This window comes from Dromiciops gliroides, chromosome 1 (assembly GCF_019393635.1).
Source record: "Dromiciops gliroides isolate mDroGli1 chromosome 1, mDroGli1.pri, whole genome shotgun sequence".
Taxonomy (NCBI): Eukaryota; Metazoa; Chordata; class Mammalia; order Microbiotheria; family Microbiotheriidae; genus Dromiciops; species Dromiciops gliroides.
The window spans coordinates 25,702,954-25,718,097 of NC_057861.1; the positions used below are offsets into that span (position 1 = coordinate 25,702,954).

The 15,144-nt window shown below is 40.3% G+C and overlaps 1 protein-coding gene across 1 annotated transcript; it reads right to left on the minus strand.

The window, feature by feature from the left end:
• Positions 1-6,911: 6,911 nt before the first annotated feature.
• On the minus strand, positions 6,912-8,913 carry LOC122744477 (U4/U6 small nuclear ribonucleoprotein Prp3-like). The gene is given in 3 exon segments (XM_043989982.1): positions 6,912-8,335; positions 8,338-8,409; positions 8,412-8,913. Coding segments are annotated over 3 exon segments (1,998 nt in total).
• Between the last annotated feature and the right edge of the window lie 6,231 nt (positions 8,914-15,144).

Sequence of the window (15,144 nt, forward strand, 5' to 3'; positions counted from 1 at the left end):
CTTCTACATTAAAGGACCAGAGGGCATGGAATATGATATTCCAGAGGGCAAAGGAAATGGGATTACAACCAAGAATTACCTACCCAGCAAAACTCAGCATAATCTTTCAGTGGAAAAAATGGGACTTTCATGAAAAAGAAGACTTTCAGATATTTATGATGAAAAGACCTGAACTGAATGGTAAATTTGACTTTCAAATACAAGACCCTAGAGAACCATAAAAAGTTGGAGCTGGGGGACATACCTGGGGTCATACAGTGGGTGACTGTCATGTGTCTGAGGCCAGGTTTGGGCTGGGATCCCCCTGGGTCCAGGGGGAATGCTTTGTCCACTGTGTCACTTAGCTAGGTGATAACATCTTCAGGGTTAAATTGAGGAGGGGGAAGGGAATTCACTGGGGGAGGGGGAAGGGCAGAAGTGAAATTCTACATGAAAGAAACAGGAAAAGGCTTATGGAGTGGGGGAAGAGATGGGAGAGAAGCAGGGCAGTAAATGAATTTTACACTCATCAGAAAAGGTTCAAAGACCTTAAACTCATCAGAGCTCCCTCAAGGAGGAATTAACACACACACCCAACTTGGTGGAGTAATATGTTTAATCTGGGCAGTAAATGAGCCTAACACTCATCAGAATTGGCTCAAAGACCTCAATCTCATTAGAATTGGCTCAAGGAGGGAATAATGTATACACTCAATTGGGTGGAGTAATCTCTCTAACCCTGCAGGAAAATAAGAGGGGAAGGGGATAAAGAGAGAGGGGGAAAAGAAGAAAGGGTAAAATGGAGGAGGGAACAGACAGAAGCAAATCCCTTTTGAAGAGTGATAGGATGAAAGAAGATGGATAATAGAATAAACATCATGGGGAAGGGAATAGGATGGAAGGGAAATAGGTAACAATAGTACTCATGAAAAAGAGAAAAGGGGGGGAAATTGTACAAAAAATATTTATAGCAACTCTTGGTGGAGGCTAAGAATTGAGAATCAAGGGAATGCTCATCAATTGAGGAATGATGGAAAAAGCTGTGTTATATGATTGTAGTGGAATGGTCTTGTGCTACAGGAAATGACAAACAGGATGATCCCCGAAAAACCTGGAAAGACTAATGAACATCGATGTATAGTGAAGTGAGCAGAGCTGGGAGGACATTGTGCGTAGTGACAGCAGTATTGTTCAATGAGCAATTGTGAATGACTTAACTACTCTCAGCAGTGCAATGATCCAAGACAATCCCAAGGAACTAATGAGGAAGCGTACTATGCACTGCTATAGAAAGAACTGATAAAAAGAACACTTGTGGATTGTACATATATAACCTGATTTCGATCTTGTGGAGGGGGGAGGGGAGGGAGGGAGAAAAATTTGGAACTCTAAATCTTATGAAAATGAATGTTGAAAACTACCCTTACATGTAACTGGAAAATAAAATAAATGTTTGTTGCTAAATTAAAAAAAATAATTAACTAATTAAAACGTATTTTGTACAAACAGAAGCAATGCATCCAAAATTAGAAGGGAGGCAGAAAGCTGGGAAACAATTTTTTATGGCCAATACTTCTGATAAAGGTCTAATTTCTAAAATATATAGGGAACTGAATCAAATTTATAAGAATCCAAGTCACTCCCCAATTGAGAAATGGTCAAAGGATATGAACAGGCAATTTTCTGATGAAGAAATCAAAGCTATCTATTCCCATATGAAAAAATGCTCTAAATCACTATTGATTAGAGAGATGCACATTAAAACAACTCTCAGGTACCACCTGACACCTGTCAGATTAGCTAATATGACAAAAAAGGAAAACAATAAATGTTGGAGAAGCTGTGGAAAAGTTGGAACACTAATTCATTGTTGGTGGAGCTGTAAACCGATCCAACCATTCTGGAGAGCAGTTTGGAACTATGCCCAAAAGGGTTATCAAGCTGTGTATACCCTTTGATCCAGCAATACCACTTTTGGGTCTTTTCCCCAAGGAGATCATAGAAAAGGGAAAAGGACCCACATGTTCAAAAATATATATAGCTGCTCTTTTTGTGGTGGCAAGGAATTGGAAATTGAGGGGTTGCCCATCAGTTGAGGAATGGCTGAACAAGTTGTGGTATATGAATGTAATGGAATTCTATTGTGCTGTGAGAAACGATGATCAGGAGAAGTTCAGAGAAACCTGGAAGGACTTGCATGAACTGATGATGAGTGAGATGAGCAGAACCAGAAGACCATTATACATAGTATCATCAATATTGTGTATTGATCAACTGTGATGGACTGGATTTTTCTCACCAATACGGTGGTACGAAAGAGTTCCAAGGGACTCTTGATGGAAAAGGCTCTCCAAATCCAGAGAAAAAGAACTATGTAATATGGATACTGATGGAACCATATTATTTCTTTTGTTTTGGGTGCTGTTGTTTTTATATTTTGAGGTTTTTCCTTATTGCTCTGTTTCTTCTCTTATAGCATGACTGATGCAGAAATATGTTTAATGTTGTTATATATGTGTGTATATGTATAAGTGTACATATATGTATATGTATCTGTACATATGTGTACATGTGTGCACATGTGTGTATATACATATACTTAACCTATATGTATAACCTATCTATCTATATATAGTTATAGATAAAACATATACATACATACATACATATATATATGTATATATGTGTGTGTGTGTGTGTATATATATATATAAAACCTATATCGGATTGCCTGCTGTCTGGGGCATGGGGGGAGGGAAGGGAGGGAGGGAGAAAAATTGGAAACTGGAAATCTTATGTAAATGAATGCTGAAAGCTATCTCTACATGTAACTGGAAAATAATAAAATACTTTTACTTAAAAAAAGAATTGGAAATCAAGGGAATGTCTGGCAATTATGGAATGGCTACACAAGCTGTGGTACATCATGGTGATGGAATATAATTGTGCTATAAGAAATGAAAAGCAGGATGACTTCAGAAAGGCTATATTTTAAAAAATAAACATTTTAATTTGAAGTTTTGAGTTTCAAATTTTATTCCCCTTTCCTTGAAATGATAAGGAATCAAATATATGTTATACATGTGCAATTATGTAAAACATTTAAATTTTAATCATTTTGTATAAGAAGATTCGAAGAAAAGAAAGTGAAAAATAGCATGCTTCAGTCTGTATTCAAGCAATATCAGTTCTTTTTCTGGAGGTTGATAGAATGCTTGAATCATTAGACATTTGAAATTGTCTTGGATCATTATATTCCTAAGAATAACTAACCCATTCATAGTTTTTCATTCAACAGTGGTGTTGTTATTGTGTACCATGTTCCCATAGTTTTGTTCACTTCACTATGCATCTTCACATAAATCTTTCCAGGTTTTTCTGAAACCATTTTCCATCAGAGAATCTACACTGGAGAGAAACCTTATGAATGTAATCAATGTGGAAACAACTTCAGATAAAGCTGCAGTCTTGCTCCACATCTCCGCATATCTTAGCCAGAGCGTGAAGTTTCCGCAGTCGACATTTGAATGTCTTTCAGCTACTCTTCCCATTGGGCGTATTTGATCCAATTACTGATCACAGTTCGGTTCCTCCTGAGATTGTCCTCGAAAGTCTTCCTTTTCCTTAGTTTATAATCACTAAGTTCTTCTTCACCTGTGATGATCTGCTGAGGAGGGGGCGGCAGAAGCTCAAGCTCTCTCTCTTTGGCTTCTCTTAAAAGCTGTTCGTCTGTGATCTGTATTTCAGCAGGGGCTTTGTTTTTCACCTTTGCAACTTTGGGGATCCGCAGCTTTCCGGACTTGCTGGAGGCTGCCATGTTTGCCTGGGTGGCCCTGAGACCCCTTCTGAGCCGGCTGCAATCTGTAGGCGGGGTACCCTTTAAGAGCCCCGACACTGACCAGATTCAATGAAGAAATTAAGGTCAATAGTCTCAGGGTCGGTCTCGGTCTCTCGGTCTCTCGGCCTCTCGGTCTCTCGGCCTCTCGGTCTCTCTCTCTGTCTGTCTGTCTCTCTGACCAAAGATCCCAAAGGAGCAGAGAGAGGCTCTCTCGGGCTACTCTACGTCCAAGTCTGCCTTCCTTATATACAGGGGCTGGGACCTCCCCGACAAGTGAATGGACACCCTGATGACTGGATCTTTAAGGAAGAGCTGTGATGAGTTTATGCCTCCTCTTGCTGGGGGATGGGGGAGGGATGTAAACTGACATTCAAGCAGCCTCTAGAAATCTGGGTGAGGGAAACTATTCCATTCAAGATTTCTCTGGCTAGGTTTCTCCTAGCCCAAACTTGGATGAGGGGAGCAAGGATGCAATGATTACTGCTAGTAGCATGGGCTAGCTCTGTGAGGTCGGCTTCTGTTGATAGGGGAAACGGAAGGGCCCAACCCAGGCCTTGGGAGAGGCTGGAATGGGATGACATTCCTCAGCTAGAATGGTCTAGAAAGGGTTTCTCTTTAACTTCACAGAAGAGATGGTCCTTTGAGCAGTGAAAACAATATTACAAATTCATATGCGTAATGAAATGATACAGCATTTAACTTAATTTTCCTCAATGCAACAGGATCAACCCCAAATGAGCTCCACTAGCCTAAGCCAAGATGTTTCTAAATGACAAGAGATGAAGGACAGATTGTTCTATTGTACTGATGGGGAGAGTGGTGTGAATTCTGTAATTCAAATGGTTCTGGTAGCATCTCATTCCGTGAAATCAACCACTGTGTTACAGACTAATATAATTGCTGTCCTTATCCATTTCTTCTAACGCTTTTAGGTCAATATGGATTTGTATTAATTGCATTTTTACTGTTGTTCAGTCATATCCAACTCTTTGTGACCCCATGGACCATAGCACACCAGCACTGTCCATGGGGTTTTCTTAGCAAAGATATTGGAGTGTTTTTGCCACTGGAATACTATCAGCATCCTAATGGGCCTTTTAATTTGCATCAAGGCAAACAAAGTTCAAATGCTCAGGATCACACAGTTAGAAAGACTCTGAGACCAGATTGAAATTCAAATCTTCCTCACTCTAGGACTAGCAGGCTATCCACTGGGCCATCTAGATGCTTCCGGTCAATTATAAAATAAAGCCTCATCATTTATCTATTGTGAGAGCCCAATTGGATATACAGAGCATTAATCTCCCCCTTTAAACTTTCCCATTATATAAATATAAATATATGTATGTATGTATGTATGTATGTATGTATGTATGTATGTATGTATGTATGCATGTATATCACAGACCAATAAGAAAAAGGAGTCACTGAGCTTTAATCTGCGAGGGATCAGGTTTTTTTTATTGCTTGGGAATTAATTAGACAACAAGAGCTGAAACCAATTAGGGAAATAAGGAAGGAGAAATACAAATGAATAATTTTAGATCTAAACTTAGTCTATTCCTTTATAAAATTCACTGAATCCCAAACTGCCGCCAGACCACGAACCCCTGAAAAGACTGAACACCAAACCACGTGCACCCCTTTCAATCCTGCTCCGTTGTTGCGAAGTTTGCTGCCAGAGAGAGAGAACTTCCATTCTTGCCCTCACTTTTAAGTTGGGGTCCCATAAGTTCCTAGCATGCTCCTCCCCAAAAGGGAGGTCCTTCAAAAGCCACTTCGGTAGCATGTACAATCTCTCAAATGATTCAGCTAAAACTTCCGATATTAATCTTTACCACAAATAATTTTTACCACACTATCTATCTATTTATCTATCTATCTAAATTCTTCTCCAGTTGCATTAATTTAAATTTTTGTTCCTACCTCTTCTTATGTACTTCTACCACTGACTTCAAATTTAGGAGTGGCCGATCAATAATGTCCACTTCAATATCATCATTCTTTTGTGTTATTCGGCACTTTTAACATTCAGCAACTCAAGGCTTTTCTCAGAGCAAAGGGTATAACTTGTAGATTCTGGAAGTTCTTTTTCTGGAGTGATCAAGATGCTTTCCCAGGGAAGTAGAGCTTTTGGATGGCTCCTTGTGGAATCCCTATAAATGGACACTATATCTATACATCTCTATCTACACATAGATATAGATAGATATTAGACGCATGTATTGAACTTGGAAGCACAGTGGATAGAATACAGGCCTTGGAGCCAGACCTAAGTTGGATTACTCTCTCAGACCCCTTACTAGCTGTATAACCAAGGAAAGTCACAACCTCTCTGTGCCCCAGTTTTCTCATTTGAAAAATGAAGACAAGAATAGCATATATCTCTGAGTTGTTGTGAGGAGCAGGATTAACATGTACCAAGTGCTTTGTCAAGTGCAAAGCTAGTGTAAAGGATAGTGTAAATGCCAAGTGCAAATGCTAGCTCTGTGGATGCTGACAATTTGCAGGAGTCAAGGATCAAAGTATAAATGTGATCATTATGTGTGGCAAATAAAATTCCAAGAGGCAAAGTTCTGGGTATGAAAGTCTATTTATTAACATAAACCAGCAAATAATCAATACATTGAGGTCAGTGGTCAATCTGAGTGATCAAAGACAACAGGGGAACATTCAGGCTAATTTAGATTCAGGTCTGCTTTCCTGATAGTAAATAATGGGGACCTCCCTTGACAAGTGAATGGCAATGCTGATCGGTAGGCATTAAATGAGGAGGTGGGCTAAGAGTTCAACTCCTCTTAGGGGAAGGAGTGTAAGCTGAGTTTCCTTTTAAAAATTAGTCTTAATCATATAAATGGGAAGGGAAAGGAAGGCAGCACCAGACTGACTGGAGAACAGGTCAGTTTGCTGATAGTTCTTCCTGGTACAGCTTTTGTAGATCTCTCACACATGTACACACTTGTGTGTGCATGGACACCTGGGCCCACACTGATACACAAGCACATGTGTGCACACAAGCGCAGACACAGGGTGGGCTGGAGGAATAAACAGAAGTTGGAAGCACAAAGGCAGTGGAGAAGAATGGGTGGGGACTCTAGTCATCTCCGTTGGTGGACTCCAACAGGGATTCCCTCAGTGCAAGGTCCCAGTAATGTTCAGCCCCATGCTGTTGGAAATGCTCCCTGGCCATGTTCTCTGTAGGGCACTGTTTGAACCTCATTTCTCCAAAACTCTGACCTTTGGCTGTGCCCTCCCACAACAATGCACACGCGTTGGGTTTTTTCACAGTCTCATCAGAGTCATCACCATCTCCCTTCGTTTTAGATGTGTGTTCATCCCATCGTATCCTGTGCAGCATAAGATGCTTGAATTTTTTCTGTGCCTTAGGACCCCCTTCGACCACCACCACATTGACATCCTTGTGAAGAACCACCATCCCTGACAGGTACAGCTGCTTGGCATTGACCTCGATCTTGAACTTCTTGGCTGGGTTACTCAAATTTCGAACTCTATATACAGATATGTGTACCCCCTGTGAAGTGTCTTCCTTTAGCCTTTTTATTTTCTTCATCTTTCTCTCTTCTACTGTTAGTTTTCGGGCAGCATTGGCTTCTTCATGTGCTCTCCATCTTTTTGTCATTTGGTTTCTGACGTGGGCTTCCACTTTTGTGGGGTCTTGAACAGTTTCCATCCCTAAGACTCTCAGCAAGTTGGATAATCTGACTTTGGGTTCAGAAGGAGACATGAAGCCCAGCCTGACTTTCTCTTCTTGCTCCTTCTGAGCTGCCTTCCGTGTCTGCCTTCTAAGTTTCTCCTGTTCCTTCTCGGTGAGGTACACCCCCAGCACCAATGGCTTGTTCCTGTCCACTGGAGGATCTAGCTGGGCTAGAGGCTCTATGAGGTTTGTGATGCCAAAATAGTTCTCTTTCTGGGTATCTTCTCCACTAGGGTCAAAACCACTGGAGATGATGTAGGAGTCCCACCATTCAATATCAGGAATCTCTCCTTCTTTGAGCCTTGGCTGGGTGGAAGTTTGAATGCCAGCTTTTTTGGCTGCCTGTGAGATCTCTGCTTGCAGCCTCTCTAACTGAGCCTTTGTCCGTGTTCTCTGGGCAATCTTTTCAAATTTTCCCTTGTCATGGAATTTGAAGGTTTGTTTCTGATGCTGGGGAGGTGCAATAGAGACCCGGGGATCAAAAAATGTGTTGGATGCCATGTCTTCCTCTGACTTCATTTTGAGCTTTTTCCTGGACTGTCCCCTCTTCAGATTGTGCATGTTGGCCTTGAGGGTCGGCATTCGATGGGTCAACTCAATCTCTTTGCCTTTAACGTCTACTATGAGGCCTTGTTCATCCAGCATCAGGGGGGTAGGCTTTGTCCTGTCCTTCAGCTCGACTTTCTGGGGACCAGTACCCATAGCATGAAGGGTAGCCAATCCAATCGTGTTGGCATTGCCATTGAGTCCTGGTTTCAATGCCAGCTGAGCCCGGATTCAAGCTTGGAGTTCAGCTGCTTTCCAATAGCGTCATTCATCAAGATGGCAGCCTGAGAAAGCTGAAGAATATTGCCAATTGGAAACTGCTCTGATTGGGAGGAGGGTTAATGAAGCTCAACTGTTTTTTCCTTTCCTCAATCGACTTGCTGGTTGCCTCCATCATTTCTTGTGTCAGTAATTTAGTCAGTTTGCCTTCCCTCTCAGATGGTGGTCCAGGAATGACCTCTGGGTGCCCCTCCTGTGGCTCCTCCTCCTCCAGCTTTGCTATGTACCTCTTCTAGCCTGACGACTCCTTAGATATCTCTGAGTCCTCACCAAACACCTCCTTCAAGTCCCGTTTTTTACTCCTGTCACTTCTAGACAAGCAAAGCTTGGAACTGTAGCCCTGCTCCACTACCTCAAACAGTTTGTTGATGAACTCAAGGGTAGAATCAGCAAGCAAAGGCTTCAAGTGATCAGCTGCTTTCTTCTTATCCATACCCTTTCCTACACAATCTAATGCTACCAGGACCACTGTGGGCTCTGAGAAACCCAGTACCCTTTTCACTGTCTTCTCAATCCATGGCTTTAGCTCATCCAGCTCCCTCTTGGGCAGGGTCATTCTGCAGAAGAGGAAGTAAAAGCAGTGAAACACTCAATGAAGAAATCAGGATCTCATGGTCTGACCAAAGATGCCAAGGGAGCAGGGAGTGGTTCTCTCAGGCTACTCTATGTCCAAGTCTCCCTTCCTTATATACAGTAGCTGGGACCTCCCCTGACAAGTGAATGGCAACCCTGATGACTGGATCTTTAAGGAGGGGCTGGGCTGAGTTCATGCCTTCTCTTGCTGGCGGATGGGGGGGGGAAGGGGTGTAAACTGGCATTCAAGTCGCCTTTAGCAACCTTGGCAAGGAAAATCATTCCATTAGAGATTTTTCTAGCTACCTTTCTCCTTTGTCAGCCTCATTACCGCAAACTTTGATGAAGGGAGTAAGGATGCCTGGGTCGCTGACTTCTGTTTTATGGTAACACAGAGTTCCAGACCATGCCTTGGCATGCCCTGGAATGGGATAGCATTCCACAGCCAGGGTTGGCCAGTATGGTTTTCCCTTTCACCTGGCAGAATAGGTGGCCCTTTGCCTAGAGAAGAGGATATTCCAAATTGATATTAATAAAGAACAGATCTAGCATTAAAATGTTTTTTTTATATTCTCAATGAAACGGAACCAGCCCTGAATGAGTTCCACTAGCTGAAGTCTTGATGTTTCTGGATGATAGGGGTGTAAACTCTACGACAGGGACATACACTTCAGATGGCTCTGGTGGGTTCTCATTTCCTGAGATCAGTTACAGTCTTCTGAAGTATTATGCCTAATGTCCATGTCCATTTTTCTTTTTCATAATCAATAACTCTATTAGATTAGTTTGTGGTTGTAGAGCAATCCATTGAGCTTCCTTTTCAGCCTGGTCCTGATCTCTACAGGCCAGAAGGAGAGGCTCTTTAGTGTTGCTCAAGAAAACGGTCACTTTGAATGGAATTTGCACGCAAAGAATATTTCTCCCAGGGACCCCTTGGTACCAAACAGGGTGAAAATAAATGAGTCCTCTTCTTCCCTCTTCCCCGACCCCCTATTCTGTTCCAGGTTGCAAGAGCAATAAAATCCGATGACAAGAAATGAAATGACTAAATCTCCCTGTGTCTCACACTACAAGCTGAGTAATATAATATTATTATACTCTTGTTTCTCCAGGTCAAACACCCAGGAAAATATTATTAAAATATAGGGTACCTAGCTTTTTCTTCCTGGGTTCTACCTGTGAATCTCTGTTTTGTCAACTTTCCTTTTCTAACTAGGTATGAAACCAGTTCATCCACTTTTTTTTTTAAGTGAGGCAATTGGGGTTAAGTGACTTGCCCAGGGTCACACAGCTAGTAAGTGTTAAGTGTATTAGGCCAGATTTGAACTCAGGTACTCCCAAATGGCATCATAGAGAATATCAAAGTAATATTTTCAACTATTCAGTATTATTCTTTACAAGGACCAAATATTCCAAGTACTTCCTAAGGCCCCTGATTTTTCAGCTAATCTAGTGTCAGAAATTGAAAATGTCAAGACCACCTTTAAGGCTTTAATCTACCATGCTTCTAACAGGAGGGCATCCTTGAAATTGCATTGTTGGGGCAGCTAGGTGGCACAGTGGATAGAGCACTGGCCCTTGAGTCAGGAGTACCTGAGTTCAAATCCAGCCTCAGACACTTTAACACTTACTAGCTGTGTGACTCTGGGCAAGTCCCTTAACTCCAATTGCCTCACTAAAAAAAAAAAAAAAAAGAAATCACATTCTTATTCAGTTTCAAGACATGTTATATTTTGGTTTTATAACTGCTGATGTCAAAATGTAAAATCTTAAAAATTTCCGACAGCTTCATGATTAAAAACTGTCATCACTTGACTCATTCTTTTTTCATTTATTTAGAATATTAATATTCCCCATTACATTTAAAAACAATTTTTAACATCCATTTAAAAAACTTTGTGTTGCAAATTCTCTTCCTTTCTCCCTTACCCCCACCCCCCTCCAAGAAGGCAAACTATTCAATACACTTAGCTCATTCTTTCCTTTTCATGTATAATTTAATATAATATAAATCAGCATAATATGAAATAATATTATGAGGTGTTAATATGAAATAACACCCAAGAATGAACTTTGTGAGACAAATAATTTAAAGTTGGGATAAAGCACTTCTCCACCTAAAACAACCTTATGGGATGTTAGGAAAGACCACACCTCTAGGGTAGTGGTTTGACTGATTTAAGTGCAAATACCTCTGGGCATCGGCTAAGGAATCAACAAAATCAGTTGTCCTAGGTGCAGTGGAATCCACAAACAACAAGCCCTGGGGGCATTTGTGTAGGGTGCAGCCTTTGCTTCTGGAACTTTTGCATCAAGGTCATGTGAGATTTGCTCAACTAATCTGGGGAAGATTGCCGGGCTTTCTAACGGTGCAGAACTCTGGGCCCAGGTGAGTTCACCTGACAAGTTCCCTGGCTATGACTGTGGGTGAAGAGGAAAGAGTTCATGCTGGGTGAATGTGGCTATGGTCACTCGCTGAGTTCCTGGTTTTGGTTCCAGGGCAGCGTGGTGAGCTGAAGCTTGCAGGCAGGGAACAAGAACATTTGCAGTGGTTTGTGGCTTGTGCCTTAGGGAAGGAGAGGAATAGGCACTCAGATCTCAGAAAACAACAGCACACACACACACACACCACAAACACACAAAACAAACAAACAAAACCTTATCAATATTAAAACATAGCTTTTGTATCTGCCTGTCTCCTACAAACAGAATCAATAAACATCAGAGAAATTATAATATCTTATAATATCTCCTACAATTTGTTCCCATATCTGTCCTCCTACAAAATATAAGACATCAGAGAGCATAGTTAAGAAACAGATCAGAGAATGTAATATCTCCTACGAGACATAACCAGATCAGAGACAGACAGAAAAAAAAAAAAAAACATAATATCGGGGCAGCTAGGTGGTGCAGTGGATAAAGCACCGGCCCTGGATTCAAGAGTACCTGAGTTCAAATCCAGCCTCGGACACTTGACACTAGCTGTGTGACCCCAGGCAAGTCACTTAACCCCCATTGCCCCGCCAAAAAAAACAAAAACATAATATCAATCTAATATTTTGTTGTCCCAAGAAGAAAAATGACACAGCATGATCATGTGGAGACTTCTCTCCTAAGAGAGAAGCTGGAGGACTCCCTCTTTCTGATGGTATATAAGGTTTTCTTGGCTCACAGATTACAGAACAATTTAGTTGGAATGATACAGATCAACCCATTACAAATGTAAATCAGTCAAACAATATAAATCAGTTTAACAGCTCGAAGTAAAGCAGATGTTAATGAATAGATAGGTGGAAACAGGTATTATCTGAGATTGAGGTCTCTCTACCTAGGGGAAATAAGATAGTGAAAGGGAATCTCCAAGGGGCATTTGAGTTTGTTTATTCTCTTGGTAAATAGAGACTGTCTGGTTCATTTTGAAGTCTTTAAACAAAGGGCATTTTGCTCCTATTAATGCAGGGTGCCATAAAAATACTTTTTTGTTTTTAAGGGCAATGGGGGTTAAGTGACTTGCCCAGGGTCACACAGCTAGTAAGTGTCAAGTGTCTGAGGCCGGATTTGAACTCAGGTCCTCCTGAATCCAGGGCCGGTGCTTTATCCACTGCGCCACCTAGCCGCCCCTAAAATACTTTTGGATAATAAAGTACCTTCATCAAATCCAGGTGATCCAGATATTCATATTAACAACCTGAAGCCTGAAATATTAATCCGTACACCTCCGAACGGGAGTCCAATTTTAACTCAAATTTCACAGACAAAAATTTTGTGGATGTGATGATTATGGTGATAACGACTACAATAATAGTAAGAATAATAAAAACACAAAAGAGAAAGAATCCACCTGCAGTTAGTTAGGTGATGGAGGAGATCTGGGTTCAAACTCGGAAGATAGTGAAGCTAAAAGAGCTACTTTGGTGCATTCTGGGAAGGTGACAGAGAATGACAGAAATTCCCAGGCTCTCCAAATTTCCCTCACAAACAAACAGAAAATCACCACAAAATGAATGCATAGCAGCAAAACTAAAGGGGTAAAGCAATTGTCCTCCTAAGACAAATTGAGAAGACCCCAGAAAAGACACAACCTCCAGGAGCTGAGGTTTGGCCTTAGTGAAGATAGACACCTCCAGTCCAGCCTCTATGGGTCAACAAACAGCAGGCCCTGGGGCAGCTCTGTCAGGAGACAGACTAGGCCTTAGAAAATTTCACCTCACGTGTGACTTCAAGAAATTTCACCTCAAGAACTTTTACCTCAGGAACTTTTCATCTAAGAATTGAGCAAATGAAATTGAATAACGTTTTTAAAAGCCAATAAATAATAAAAATAGGTGAAATTGAAGAGAATCTGAAACAGCTCCTTGGAAAAACAACTGATCTGGAGAACAGACTGAGGAGAGAAAATATTGTCACACTACCTGAAAGTTATTATTAAAAAAATTAATTTGGATACATTACTACAACAATTTTTTTTTTTTTGGTGAGGCAATGAGGGTTAAGTGACTTGCCCAGGGTCACACAGCTAGTAAGTGTCAAGTGTCTGAGTCTGTATTTGAACTCAGGTCCTCCTGAATCCAAGGCCAGTGCTTTATCCACTGTGCCACCTAGCTGCCTGCTACAATAAATAAAGAAAATTTCCCTGAAGTTCTAGAACAAGAGGGTAAAGTAGAAATAGAAAAAAAAAATCTGCTGTTCACCACCTGACAGAGATCTCAAGAAGAAAACTTAAAGGAATGTTTAGCCAAATTCCCAAACTCCCAGGTTAAGAAAAAAATATTGCAAACAATGAGAAAAGAACTATTTAAATACGGCAGAAATATGGTCAGGATTTCAGAAGACCTAGCAGTTCCTTCTCTAAACGACCATAGGTCTTGGAACATTATTTTTCTTTTGAGTGGCATAAAATTACTTTATAATTTACATATATGAAAGATCATCATGTTCTCTGAAACATAAAAGTTTACAAGTAACCATTTTCCCCATTTTCATCAATAAACTGTCAGGCAGCACAGTATAGATGATCACTTCTATTTCCAATCACAAGTATGCAACTAGCAGGTGTTGCCCCCCCCCCCAAATGTTTCTGCATTGATCATTCTTGAATTTTTTTCTTTAAAATAATCACTTCCCATTTTTAAAAACTCATTGCGAGACAAGACATATAGTCTGACTTATGTGGCAATTTTTTAAAAAGTCTTTGAATTCCACAGGGAAAGATAAAGACACAATGTATTTTCTCTAGTTAACAGTTTATAAAATACAACACTACAACCTTTTGAATCTGCCTATGGCCTAAAATATTTGTGAATATTTTCATCTTCATGGTAGTACTAAATTTGCTTTAATGTCTTTTTCTTTAACCTGCTGACGTGACTCTTTAAAACAATCATAAATCTACTCCCTACATGGTAAAACATAACATCTCCCAATTAAATATGCAAGAGGCAAACTTTAATTAGCACTGTTCATGAAAATTAGTGTACAAAGGGTAGATTAGACTACTATTACATCATACAATCTAATCCTGAAAAAAAAATTCAGAGAGAAAAAAATTTAGCTTAAGACTTAAAAAAAAAACCACCACAGTGGAAAATTAATGTGTTAATTATCATGATTTTTCTGTAGTTGATGTTTATCTTCATGAAAAATATATGCACGCACACCTGAGTGTAAGGAATCTTCCCTCTGACTTGCAGGTCTTTGCTTTAACTGTGATTCTATCCTACGTGGACTTGAGACTTACTCTGCCATTTTTTTATGGGTCGTATAAAGCAGTAGTCAGTATAGAATAAAATTTTTGTTGGGAATTTGATTTGAGGAGCATTATATTTTGAAGAGAAAAGGAGCTGAGGTTGCATCCAATAATAACTTACCCAGAAAAAAAAATTAGTATAATCCTAAATGGGGAAAAAAGATATTTGATGAACTGAAAGAGTTTCAGGTATTTGTAACAAATTGGACAAAACTCAATTGAAAAATAAAAGATCCAGAAGAAGTATAAGGAAATCATTAAAGACTAATTATAAGGTACTCATTAAGGTCAAACTGTTTACTTCTTTTATATGAAAATGTTATCAGTATTCTTGAAACCATCATCATAATTAAGGTAGTTTGAAATAAAAGTTCGATGTGATGGACTAGCTTCTTCTCACCAATGCAATGGTACAGGAGAGTTCCAGGGGACTCATGATGGAAGGGGATCTCCAAATCCAGAAAG